The 12,500-nt window shown below is 49.2% G+C and overlaps 6 protein-coding genes across 6 annotated transcripts; 4 read left to right on the top strand and 2 right to left on the bottom strand.

Annotated features, from left to right (window-relative positions):
- Positions 1–473: 473 nt before the first annotated feature.
- Positions 474–2,130, top strand: N7455_011069 (uncharacterized protein; the record flags this gene model as incomplete). Its single annotated transcript, XM_040961215.1, has 5 exons — positions 474–608; positions 674–935; positions 990–1,181; positions 1,246–1,637; positions 1,708–2,130. The coding sequence occupies 5 exons, from the start codon at positions 474–476 to the stop codon at positions 2,128–2,130; spliced, it is 1,404 nt and encodes a 467-aa protein (XP_040808352.1).
- A 1,254-nt stretch (positions 2,131–3,384) lies between these two features.
- On the top strand, positions 3,385–4,512 carry N7455_011068 (Bax inhibitor-1 family protein). The gene is made up of 3 exons (XM_040961205.2): positions 3,385–3,569; positions 3,641–3,711; positions 3,787–4,512. Exons 1-3 carry the CDS (start codon positions 3,417–3,419, stop codon positions 4,382–4,384), a joined length of 822 nt encoding a protein of 273 aa, XP_040808357.1. The 5' UTR covers positions 3,385–3,416; the 3' UTR covers positions 4,385–4,512.
- Positions 4,513–5,030: 518 nt separating this feature from the next.
- Positions 5,031–6,775, bottom strand: N7455_011067 (uncharacterized protein; the record flags this gene model as incomplete). The annotated part of the gene is made up of 5 exons (XM_040961191.1): positions 5,031–5,816; positions 5,876–6,104; positions 6,163–6,517; positions 6,582–6,661; positions 6,717–6,775. The coding sequence occupies 5 exons, from the start codon at positions 6,773–6,775 to the stop codon at positions 5,031–5,033; spliced, it is 1,509 nt and encodes a 502-aa protein (XP_040808348.1).
- A 387-nt stretch (positions 6,776–7,162) lies between these two features.
- Positions 7,163–8,222, bottom strand: N7455_011066 (uncharacterized protein; the record flags this gene model as incomplete). Its single annotated transcript, XM_040961217.2, has 3 exons — positions 7,163–7,819; positions 7,877–8,118; positions 8,171–8,222. The coding sequence occupies 3 exons, from the start codon at positions 8,220–8,222 to the stop codon at positions 7,163–7,165; spliced, it is 951 nt and encodes a 316-aa protein (XP_040808346.1).
- Positions 8,223–9,286: 1,064 nt separating this feature from the next.
- N7455_011065 (DUF1479 domain-containing protein) lies at positions 9,287–10,769 on the top strand (the record flags this gene model as incomplete). Its single annotated transcript, XM_040961222.1, has 2 exons — positions 9,287–9,547; positions 9,603–10,769. The coding sequence occupies 2 exons, from the start codon at positions 9,287–9,289 to the stop codon at positions 10,767–10,769; spliced, it is 1,428 nt and encodes a 475-aa protein (XP_040808370.1).
- Positions 10,770–11,116: 347 nt separating this feature from the next.
- On the top strand, positions 11,117–11,467 carry N7455_011064 (uncharacterized protein; the record flags this gene model as incomplete). The annotated part of the gene is made up of 3 exons (XM_065606578.1): positions 11,117–11,216; positions 11,276–11,375; positions 11,437–11,467. 3 exons carry the CDS (start codon positions 11,117–11,119, stop codon positions 11,465–11,467), a joined length of 231 nt encoding a protein of 76 aa, XP_065460541.1.
- Between the last annotated feature and the right edge of the window lie 1,033 nt (positions 11,468–12,500).

The raw sequence follows: 12,500 nt of genomic DNA, 5'->3' as shown, positions 1-12,500 counted from the left end.
GTACATGTAGTTTAGTTAAGGTTACAATTTAAAAACTCCCTTCCGCGTCTCCCCCATGGGGTAGTTCGGGGAGGGATCCAACCACCTTCACTTTTTTTACTCCACATATAGTCTCCACGTACTTGTCATTGTACTAGCTAGCCAGTCAGAAGTGCAAGGAGATGCAAAAATGTGCAAAATATTCCAGAATAATTTATTAATTCCAAGTCTCTAGTGGATATACACGTCTGAAACTGGGCTAGCGTATGATTCTTCGAAAAGTGAGCGATTATACCGAGTATCCACAATTCGGGTGTAGACAAGTCGCCATTAATCGCATTGACTCCAATTAACTAACGCTTATCTGTTTCTCTGGGTGCCCCATCTATCAGCCGATGGTCTGACGAGAGAGTTATAAGCGGTGCAACATCCCGTATACTCCGAGACCCAGTTTTTCTATCCGCCGTATATTTCCCCATTCCCCATTCTTCAATATGATGGATATGAAAAAAGAAAAAGACCTTGAAGGTCTTGCTCCGTCTGACAGCAATGATGTCCACCCTAGTGCTATTCACAACCACGACGATGTTTTTGGAGAGATCACCGAATCCGGTCCCAACTACCGAAATGTATGTTTCTTCTTTTTTTCCTCCCCGTGAAATGTCTAATTGGGTCAAAACTAACACCTCTTTAGGTAGGATGGGCAGGAACAGCAATCCTCATGATGAAGAGTCAGATTGGCCTAGGTGTCCTTTCCATCCCAGCTGCGTTTGATACATTAGGCCTCGTCCCAGGCGTCATCTGCCTGCTCGCCGTTGGCATTATTACAACGTGGTCCGACTACATGGTCGGCATATTCAAGCTCAACCATCGTTCAGTCTATGGTATCGACGATGCAGGTTTCTTGATGTTCGGTTCCATCGGCCGTGAGGTTTTTGGCGCTGTATTCTGCCTATGTAAGTCCATACAATTATACCCATTATAGACTCACTTCTAACCTGCTGCTCCAGATTGGATTTTCGTCGCCGGCTCAGGAATGCTCGGTCTTTCAATCGCCTTCAATGCCGTCTCCACTCATGCCACATGCACAGCCGTCTATGTTGTTGTTGCAGCCATCGCAGGAATCGGCTTCGGCAGTATTCGCACTCTCGGAAAAATCAGTTGGCTCGCCTGGATAGGACTGGCTTGCATTCTGCTCGCAAGTAAGATCTCTCCCCTGTTGACCTCGCGCGACAATAACATAGCCCTAACCGATTCGCACTATAGTCTTCATTGTCACTATCGCTGTGGGCGTTCAGGACCGTCCAGCCTTGGCCCCGCAAGAGGGAATCTGGGTATCTGACTACAAGATCGTCGCCAATCCCTCATTTAGTGAAGCCATCACTGCCGTGGCCTCGATTGTTTTCGCCTACGCCGGTACACCGGCTTTCTTCTCTATCGTATCTGAGATGCGTGACCCTAAATACTACACTCGCTCCTTGATAATCTGCCAAAGCGTCGTGACGGCTGTCTACATTACTATCGGTGTGGTAGTCTACTACTTCTGCGGTTCTTATGTTGCCTCGCCTGCACTTGGTTCCGCCGGTCCCACTATGAAGAAGATCAGTTATGGCTTTGCCATTCCCGGCCTTCTGGTCAGTGTCATGCTGTTCGTTCATGTAAGTACTCCCCCTCCCAAATCTCAGAATCTCCGTATCCATGGATTACGAACTAACACAGCACTACTAGCTCCCCGCGAAATTCATCTTCGTCCGCGCCCTCAGAGGCTCCCAGCACCTCACCTCCAACAGCATGATCCACTGGGGCTCCTGGATCGGCTGCACCACAGGAGTCGGTCTTATTTCCTACATCATCGCAAGCGCCATTCCAGTCTTTGACAGTCTCGTCTCGCTTATCGGTGCTTTGCTTGGCACATTCATGTGTTTCCAACCCATGGGTTGCATGTGGCTGTACGATAACTGGAGCAAGGGCAAGGTCGACCGATCCGCGAGGTGGACGGCCATGGTTTGCTGGAGTGTCTTCGTTGTTGTTATTGGTACTTTCATGATGGTCGCTGGTACATATGGCTCCATCGTCAGCATTATCGCAAGCTACAATGCGACGGGCGGTTCAGCTGCTTGGTCCTGCGCGGATAACTCAAATTCTTCATAGATCGATGGGATCTAGAGGTTAATGGCAATTTCTTTTCTGCTATGCTTTATACCAGTGCATCAGAAATGCTTATATATATTGGAAGCGTGTTAGCAATGTCATATATTTCATTAATTGTAAGATCAGTGCTGAGGTGACTCTTCCTTTGTATGCATACTCTACGCGTTTTTTGCTCATCGACTCACAAACAAACATGCGGTGCATAATCATGGAATATATCCCCGGGCAAACCCTGGAAACGTTACTTCCATCCTTGAAATTCGCTGAAAATACAAAAGCCTGCAAATTGATTCAAGATGACTTCACACAACTACATGGAATACCCTCACAGGGATACTTCGCAGCCCTAGCCCGCTAACTGTATCGAAACTGATTCTTTGCGGCGTACCTGGAATATCCAGCCCATTCAGAAATCAACCAGGTGATGAATGTCACAATTCTCAAAATCCTCTTTTACTTTGCGAGAGTTGTGTATATTCGATTCATACGGGAGATCGTTGATCGTACCTTCGTCCCCTATTAAAGGGTGTTTACTCAGGGACAACTGAAATTGAAAGATGTTATCGTCGAACGAGTCGGGGTTTTACGAAGATGGTAGTCCGGACTTTAAGATTTCGATCATCGAGTGGGAAGCTGCCAGCTGATATCCTCAATAATGGCACTTATGTAAGGCAACAATTGCCTACCGCAGAGTTCGACTGATTTAGAGTGGTTTTTCTTAGTTACCATGTGAAGTTTTTGATGTTGCAAAGTCTGCATAGTATTGTGTATCCTTAGGGGAATAGTGGCTCTTTCGTATATCTTTCTAATTCGTATTTTTGGGTGAGTTATATATACTAATGGCTTCTCTTATATCGCCTTTTTGGTGGTGGATTTCTATACAATGTTCTTAATTCTCAAATATTTACGCCGTCGTTGACCATTATATATACACGAATAGTCGGCCGATTACGCAGCTTGTCATGTATTTTCTTGGTAGTCTTTTTTTAAACAAACCATCTCTTACCCTGATTAGTATCAGGATTAGAAGAATCAGAAGAATTAGCCACAAGAGAGAGTATATAGTGAAAGAGATGTAAAGTGTGATCTATATCTATACTCCGTCTCCCTGAGGCTCCACCAAAGTGTATACGTAAGCAGTCGCGGCCCCATATTTGGCTTATCGCACGTGACCCGTCACATCATACAGGCTCCACCTCCAGGCTTCACTCCTCTCTCTCTTTGTCGGTGATCATCCAACATTCTACGCCAGCACTGAGAGACTACAGGTATCTCAACTTACCAATATGGCTGCAAATACCAGATATGAGCCCGCTCCTCAGCGGGACTCCTTAGACGACCCGTCTTATTCCCAAGCCCCTCCCTCCTACCAGGCTACAGCGGTTCCAGCCGAGCCAGCGCCTCGCAGCGAGGACGACAACCTCCCAGATGATTTCAAGGTATGCACGCACCATGCCATTTGGAGAGCTTACACCCAGCTAGAAGGATGGAAACTGACAAAATCGCATAGTTCGGAGGTACCGTGGCCGAAGGAACGATTGACATCCGTATGCAATTCGTTCGCAAAGTGTACTCTATCCTGTAAGTTCAACCCGATTTACAAACTCAGACCCAAGCGCGTGGGGTTCTACAAACTCCCTACTAACACTCACCCAGCACGGCCCAACTCCTCCTCACAACGATCCTCAGCTCAATCTCCTTCTTCAACGACTCCTACCGCGTCTGGATCCAGTCTAACTTCTGGTTGATGATAATCTCCGTCTTCGGCGCACTGGGCTTCATGCTCGCAACGTTCTGGAAGCGAAAGTCCTACCCAGCAAACCTCCTCTTCCTATCAGGTTTCACAATCCTCGAAGCGTACTCAATCAGCGTGGCGACATCCTTCTATGACGCGAGGGTAGTTGTGCAAGCGCTCGCACTGACACTTGGAATCTTCGTCGCCTTGACCCTCTTCGCATGCCAGACCAAGTACGACTTCACCGACTGGATGCCATACCTGTTCGGCGCGTTGTGGTTCATGATCCTGTTCGGGTTCGTGGCTATGTTCATCCCGTTCAACAGCACCATTGAGATCATCTATGGTGTGCTTGGCGCGCTTATCTTCTCGGGTTATATTCTCGTCGACACGCAGCTGGTTATGCGACACTATCATGTTGAGGAGGAGATCGCTGCTTCGATCTCGCTCTATCTCGATGTGCTTAACTTGTTCATGTCCATTCTGCGGATTCTGAACGGTGCTAACAACAATAATTAATTGCGCTTTGGAATGTCTGAAGGGCGAGAAGGGATACGTGTAATTTCTGCCTTAATTACCTGCCTTTAGCAGGTTCTGATCCAGATGGCAATTGCCAGACAAATAAGCTTGCGTTTTGGTGCTTCTCAGAACTGGTTTCGGATGAGGGTATTCATGCTTTACATCGGGCTTTGCTTGAATCGCTTTCTATTGTACACTTCTCTTCATTCATATCTTGAATGTTTTACAAATCTGTTCGTTGTAGGTTTGCTTGGAATCCTATCGTCTCTTTTATTTTCTTACTGAAGCAAAGCAACTAGCCATAATATACCCGCATAACAATTAGCAGCCAACCGATCAATATAAATTAAGCAACCAAGTCAAATAGGTACAATTCTCCCAACGCCCGGCACGGACAACCCAATCAAATGAAATTTAAACTATGCAAAGAGCAATACCCTATAGGGTAGACAAAGCAGCGAACATCTAGAGCAACGCGCAAAGGGACAAGAATATGCAAAAAGAAATGAGCCTGATGAACAGGAAAGAAAATCCAAGGAGAGAGGTTCCTCGGACTGTATATGGCAGGGTCAAAGATCATGACAAGACCAAGCCCAGACCGATAAGATTGGGCACAAGAAGTTTCATGCAGGAAGAAACGGGCTTATTAATGTGAGGTCTTGAAAAAGGTGTTCGTAACCAGACACACAATCATAACAAGGAAGCCGTAGAGCGCCAATGCCAGACTGAGTGGGCGAAGCAGTGCCTTGCGCCAGTGACGGGTGCCACGGGGCAAAAGGCCACTCTCGGTCAATGAGCGAGCGAGGGAACCCTCGTCATCATCGCCCTCGTCATCTTCTGAGAGATAGTCCTCCGCCTCATCGTCCTCTTTCATTAAGCCCCGGTGGGTAGGCGAGTTGGGCGAAGAGATCTTGTAGTAGAACAAGCCCGGGAGAATGAAGCTGATGCTTGTGCTACCAGTGCTCCCGACGTATGCCAGCACGGATTCAAGGGAGGATACAGTCATGGCGACTAGGTAGCTCAGGATCAAGATTGTGGTTGTGATAACAGAGAAGCGAAGATCGCTCATTGGCTCTGGCACGCGGTTTCCCCGCGGGCCTAGCAGTGGGTGCCGGTTTGGAGACCGTTCTGCGCCAGTGACTTGTGGACTGGGGCGCCATTTAAGGACAGCATCGACTGACGCTCGACATGGGTGGCATTGTAGTGGATAAGAGAAGACTACTAGCATGACGATTGCGGCGCGGCCGATCGTTGCGTACACGCCGGGTGGGTACATGCCGACGATATTGCCGCCTACGCTGTTGCCAAAGGACAAGTATCCGGTAATGGCAACGAGGATATAGGTTGCAGCTGCACTACCGGCGCTCGCGAACACAACGGCAGTTGTACGGAAATGGCTGTTATTGCCGATTTCGTTGAGGATGGAGAACATCTGGAATGGTTGTTAGAAAAGAACACACGGGCCACAATGTCACGACTTGGGAAACGTACGTTTTGGTGGCAGGTAAATGCAAAGACAATAACTGGCAGACTGCTGAGAGTTGGCACTGCGCCCTCCCAATGGCCCACGCGAATCGGACCTCGGTCCTCCATTGTGTCTCCTTGGACAAACTTATACACAACCAAGACAACCAAATAGGCCATGGACACCAAGGCCGCAATACTGGTATATTTCAAAGAGTCTAAACGGCGCAGGTAGGAAATAGGAATCACGATCAACCTAAAGTTAAATGGTCAGCACTTCCCCTCGATTTGGCACAATGCACAAGGCGACGTACATAAAGGCTGTAACCCAAAAGTGGCGGTCCACCAGGAAATCATATCCTGCCTCGCTGCCGACGAAGCCCTGTACCACCCCCGGCATGAGATCTCCTATGATAATGAGATAGCTCACGCCGACTCCGAAACATTTGATCGCAATCGCACAATCAAAGACCACGGCCGCATTAGGGTATGTCAACTGCGATAACGCAAAGAATGACGCGCTTCCACGGTCCAGATATTGTGCGCATAGCGATTGCAGATAGAGGCCGAATCCTGCAGTGGCTGCAGACCACAGAATCACGCAGACACCGAGGACGATTCCCATACGGGAGATGGCTAGCGGCATCGCAAGAACACCGGCACCGATGACTGTAGCGAGAGATTGCATCAGAATCCGGAGCCCCCTATGTATTGTGCGATTCCTTGCACTTACTGGTATTGACTAGGTTGATCACACTGCTGGCCCAACTGGCCTCACCCACCACATCTCCAGGTCTTCCGCGGGCTGCACGCCTAATGGAGTCCAAATTAGCCCCTGTTGACACCAAGACTTTGTGTTCTAGCCTACCTCCGCATCGCATTCTGGTGTCCCCCAGATGAACCAACCCCGATCGTGGCCTCCTCCATCTTGATATTTGTTATCTGTTGCGGAAATGGTGTTATCGGGCAAAGATAGGCGCGCAAAACATAATTAACGGCCGCTACCAGCGGGGCCGAGATCAAATGACCAAAAGAGAGAGATAGAGTAGTTTTAAAAAGAAAAGCCCTGGAAATTGAAAAAAGGTAGAGGAATAAAGGAGGGAAAGATCCGTGGCCAGTTGAAAGCTTCCTAGCCTTCCAAGACTTATCGGGATGACACATGACCGGGGCTTCCTCGGGGCGCCAACCCTTTTTACATAAAACTGAGACCACTTTGCATTCCTACAGATTACTACACACCATTTAATGCGCCTCGAACTATTTGAAATATTGTCTGGATTGTATATCCAATCATACAGATAACATAACAACTAATCATAGCTTCGACAATCCCCATCCTTTCTGCGACAGGAGTTGATAACTCTCTTCCTCAACCGCATGATGATCCGACGCCGTGGCTCCAGGCCGATCACCAGGACCTGGATCATTGAACTGACCGACAGCTCGCACTGTCTTTGACACCTCCAGAATCGTACCACCCTCCACCTTAAACTGCGGACCACGACCCGACCGGTCTCCGATAATCTCGCCCACCTGTTCCTGTTGCACAAGCGCCAACATCACCTCTGCCACCTCTTCGGGTGTCACCCACGCATCAGTATCAACAACCATCTTAATTTTCTCTGGATGCTCAGTCCAGAGCGGGGTCTTGATAACACCCGGAGCCACGGCCGTGACTCGGATCCCAAACTTCTTGTCGAGATTGGCGAGCGACCGCACGAAGCCGCTAATAGCGTGTTTCGAGGCGCAGTAAATCGGGGCTGCGAGATTCGCATTCTGGCCTGCAATGCTGGAAATATGGACGATATGCTTCGGGCGACCGCTGGTACGATTGTTCAGGAAATGAGCAATCGCCAGTTGTGTCGTGCGGATCGGGTGGGTGACGTTGATATCGATCAAAGCGTATCGGCCGCCAGAGGCCGGGTCCTTACTTGCGGCCGAGTGAGGCGGGCGCCAGAAGTTGCTCCAATGCTATATGCATTACAGTTATATAGACTTGTAGATTTGTTGGGGTTGTTTTTGTCTTACCGGCTCGTAGACACCCGCGCCCGGGCAAACAATATCAATCTCGCCGAACTCTTTCTCCGCAACCTCGAACATCCGCTCGAGCTGGACCCAGTCAATCACATTAGTCTCTAGGAAGACCACTCGTGCGGCCCCGGTCTTGTGCTTATCGGCTAGCGCTTGCGCCTCGGGACGTAAGGCTAGGTCCGCGATTAGGACATTGCAGCCGTTTTCCACTAGCAATTTGGCGAAACTGAAGTTGATACCTGGCTACAATGTAAGCTGGCTGTCTGATACTGTAGTATACAGAAGACATACCGGAGCCAGCTCCAGTTATAATGGCAGATCTTCCTTTCACCGAGAGAGACATGTTTCGAGTATTGACGATTAATGGGTTACGGCTTTCAGTAGGGGATTCTGCCCTCTTTTATGCAGGAAATGGACCCCGTGGAACTTGCTCGGGGTCTTTTGCAGCGCATTCCGTGCCCGCTTTTAGGCCTCGCGGGGTAGAATGCACTTAACCGTCGAGGCGAGAGGAAAGTGGACCGAGGCCGGCGTGATGGCCGATGTTCCTGTACATCGTTGGCGCCCAATGGCAGTCTATTTCCCCATTTCCCTTGGATATGAGGTCGTCTGGCATCAGCTCCCCTCTTGTTTGCATTATGTTGCTCTATTTATAGAAGTACTTATGTCCCTTGTTCGATGTAAAACTATATGCATGCTACCTATGTAGGTATATGCCGTAGTTCCGTATCAGCAAGTGGGCACGGTAGGGCTCGGCACGCCTGCTTTTGGTGTATTAACTCGAAAAATGTGGAAACCAGGTGGATTGCTCTCAAAAAATTGCTTGAGGGAGTGCTTGTCCAGCATAGGAACGATCTACGAGATATCTAGACATTCGGTAGACCTGCTCTGTCCAAACAGTGAACAACAGCGCGTATAGGATTTGACTGATCACATGCTTCAGTAACACCGTGCAGCTTCACTTCAAGGCTGCAGTTGGGGTCGTGGTATGGCCGGGGGTATTTCAATTCGTACATACCATATGTACCTATACCGGTAGTACTTGGGCTTCGTCACAATGCAGATCTTCTACCCCGAAAGCCTTTTCGACAAATGCCGGCTTGCCGTATTCCCGAATGATTTTCTCGAACGGCTAAATATTCGAGAGAACCTATCTCCACCATTGCCATCTTTAGCCTCATGGATGATTCTTTGCGGACTGAATGATGTCATGGCGAACGGCGGGAGTCGGGTAGGTCTCCCAATTGAGTAATTTCTTGGCACTTCGGTCTTTCCGACAGCGGCTCGACTACTGTTTACAGGATAATTCCGCCTCAACTAAGGCATGCCGTGTTCCCCACGAAACACATATAAAGCACCGGTGAAGATCCCCGCAAAGTTAGAATACACACTTTTGAATTAATTTCAGCCATGTCGATGTCAAAGTTTATTTCAAAGTCTGCTGTCCGAGCAGCATCCACCTCGGCCCAGACCACTAAGGCCGCCGGTGATATCTCATCGGTTTTCCCTAGCTTGAGGCCCGACTATAAGCCGGAACCTCTCCCCGCACGGTTTCAGGAGCTCAAGGCGAAGATCTTTGAGAAGAACAAAGATGCAATCACAAAAAGTTGGGAGCGATTGCTTCCTAGCTTGGATGAGGAAGTGCAAAAGATCAAGGCAAAAGGCAGCGATGTATGTGCATATGTGACCCGAATGACCGAACAAAAGACTGACCTAAAAATACTAGATCATCCCATCAATTGAATACTCTGATGTGATCTCTGGAAAGGTGTCCGAAGCGGCATTAAAAGAGATCCGCCACCGAGGCAGCGTGGTCGTTCGTAATGTGATCCCTCGGGACCATGCCCTAGAGTATAAGCAACGGATCCGGGACTATGTGGCTGCCAACAAGGAGCGAGTCAAGGCCTTCCCGGCTGACTCCCCAGCCGTGTATGAGCTGTACTGGACTCCATCGCAGGCCGAAGCCCGCGGCCACGAAAGCATGCTCAAGACCCAGCGCTTCATGCAGCAGCTTTGGCATTCATCCGACCCTAACAGCAAGCTCTCAACCACACACCCGCTGACATATGGAGACCGTCTTCGTATCCGCGATCCAGGGGACTCAAAATTCACCCTCGGTCCGCACATTGACGGCGGTTCCCTCGAACGCTGGGAAGACCCCGAGTACTCTCGGGTCTACACCAAGATTCTAGAAGGTAACTGGGAGAAGTATGACGCATGGGATGCGCGACACCGTCTAAAGGCCAACATGGACCTATACAATGGTGCCGGTGCATGCTCAATGCTGCGGTTCTTCCAGGCCTGGCTATCTATGTCGGACACCAAGCCCGGCGAGGGCTCGCTGCACGTCTGCCCCATGATCAATCACAGCACAGCGTACACCATTCTGCGTCCTTTCTTCGACCTTGAGAGCTCAAAACCAGCCCTGGATGCTACATTCCCGGGCTCCGTGCCTGGCGCTTGCCAGGAGTACAACCCGGTCACGCACCCACATCTCGACCTCCAGTCGACTATGGTTTCAGTACCACAGGTTGCGCCTGGTGATTTCGTCGCGTGGCACTGCGATTCTCTTCACTCTGTGGATAAGGAGCACCGTGGTACCCAGGACTCCAGTGTCTTGTACATTCCAGCTACCCCGCTCTGCGATATGAATGTTGAATACCTTATCAAGCAGCGCCAGGCTGCGCAGAGCTATTCGCCTCCGTGGGATTTCCCCGGTGCTGGTGGACCCGGTGAGTCGGGATTCCAGGGTGCTATGGATTGGTCCGCGCTGAGCCCGGAGGGTCAGCGTGCTATGGGTTTAGGCAACACTCCTTGGGAGATCACTGATGCCATGAGCAAGGGTGAGAAGGAAGCTATCCGGTCTGCCAATAAGGCCTGTTTCGGTGTTTAAGATTTGTTTGGGTTTGGATGGCATTTTTACGGAGTTTCTATTTGAAAGGTTCTTTCAAAACTGTACCATAACAACCTGTATTTAAAAACAAGTCTCGATTATTACTTTTAACAAAATATTATTTCGAAATAACGGCATATTAGGGTTCCTTATCCTCGAATCTGGCCCAGCAAACGGCAATTCACTAGTGCCACCGCGATTCGCCACTCAAAGGGCAACCTTGGCAGAAGAGGGGCAGCTTTTGCCTACTTGGACGGACTCCCCCGACAGAACTCTTTTCTTCTTCTCCTCCCTCTCTACACACGATATTCCTGTTAAATTCGCAAGTACCTTATACACTCATCATCATGGATTTCGTCAAGAAGGCTGTTTCCAGCGCTGGCGGCAACAAGGAGGACAAGCCTGCCCAGAACAACACCCAGCAGAACGACGACTACGTTGACAAGGGCGAGTGACATCGTTCTTTGCACAGCATGAATTTGTGACTGACAAGCCTTTTATTACAGCCTTCGGCGCCGGTGTCAAGAAGTCTGGCTACAACCTCGACCGCAGCACACAGGAGAAGATCACCGATGGTGCCCGCTCGGCCTACGAGAAGGCCACTGGGTAAGTGACACTCCAAATTCCTTGGGCTTGGATATCTGCTAATATTTGATTCTCAATACAGCAAGCACGTCAGCGAGAAGATCTCCAACTAGACGAACCATTGGATGGGAGGAATAATCATTTTTGGGGGGGGGGGGGGGGGAATGAGTGCATGAATACCCAGACAGAATCTGCGGATATAGGATAGACAAGTCATAATCAAACTTGTCTACATAATATACACACCGATTGATACGACTTCTGTGTACTTCGTAGTCTGTCTCATCACCAAATCCATAAAATCATGGGATCGAGCATCATAGGAGATTCGCCACGGTCGATGCGCCCGAGGCTATCGAACAATCTATAAGAGGGGTAGGTACGGAGTACGGAGTACCTTGGGAAGGTTTCTACCCACGTACAGACTCCTTGAATAAGAAGGGATCGTCATTTGTACCATGGGCATGTCAACCTCAACCAAAGACACGGGCGGATCTCGGACATAAATGCATCACGTTACCATACCTATGGTAAAAATCAATAGCGCGGATCTCGATAGATCTTGCCTAAGTGGGTCCGGAAAAGGTGAGATCTTCATTTATGATTGGCCCATCTCAGTGAATTTATCGCCTGCCCCAAAAAAAATGGGAAAATAAGGGCCCCTCCACGGCTTAGATAGCTACCTAGTGGTATTTGCACGTGTGACGTGTCCTTACAGAAGATAAACATCCCGGGCACCTCTTCTCAACTGCTCTCATATTGAAGAATCTAGACCTTGACTGCATAAAAGTACACAAATACACAAAGTACATAAGTACACAATGTTCTAGCCAAATACCTAAGTCATGAGGGGTAATGAACCCTATCTTCTCCCAGGGCCCCGGCTAAGTCCGGCTGCGAGAAGGGACTACATAATTCGACCGGCAAATCAGAGTCCTGCATGGCGTGATCCCCTGTTCATAGATTGGATGATATCACAACATCAGAGTCAAATATGGGTCGACTATGGGGTTAATTCCGCATTAGGCGACACAAGCTGAAAAGTGGCTCCCAAGGTTCGAGCAATCACTCGCAAACAAGCACGAAACTAGTGAGCTCTAGAGATGCTAGCTTCTCCGTGCCACGACCATTGGCCCCTACTCGTCT

This window comes from Penicillium solitum (assembly GCF_028829755.1).
Source record: "Penicillium solitum strain IBT 25940 chromosome Unknown utg000008l_segment0_segment0, whole genome shotgun sequence".
Classification (NCBI taxonomy): domain Eukaryota; kingdom Fungi; phylum Ascomycota; class Eurotiomycetes; order Eurotiales; family Aspergillaceae; genus Penicillium; species Penicillium solitum.
The sequence above is the reverse complement of the archived record's forward strand: the minus strand, read 5'-3'. Positions and strand labels throughout refer to the sequence as shown.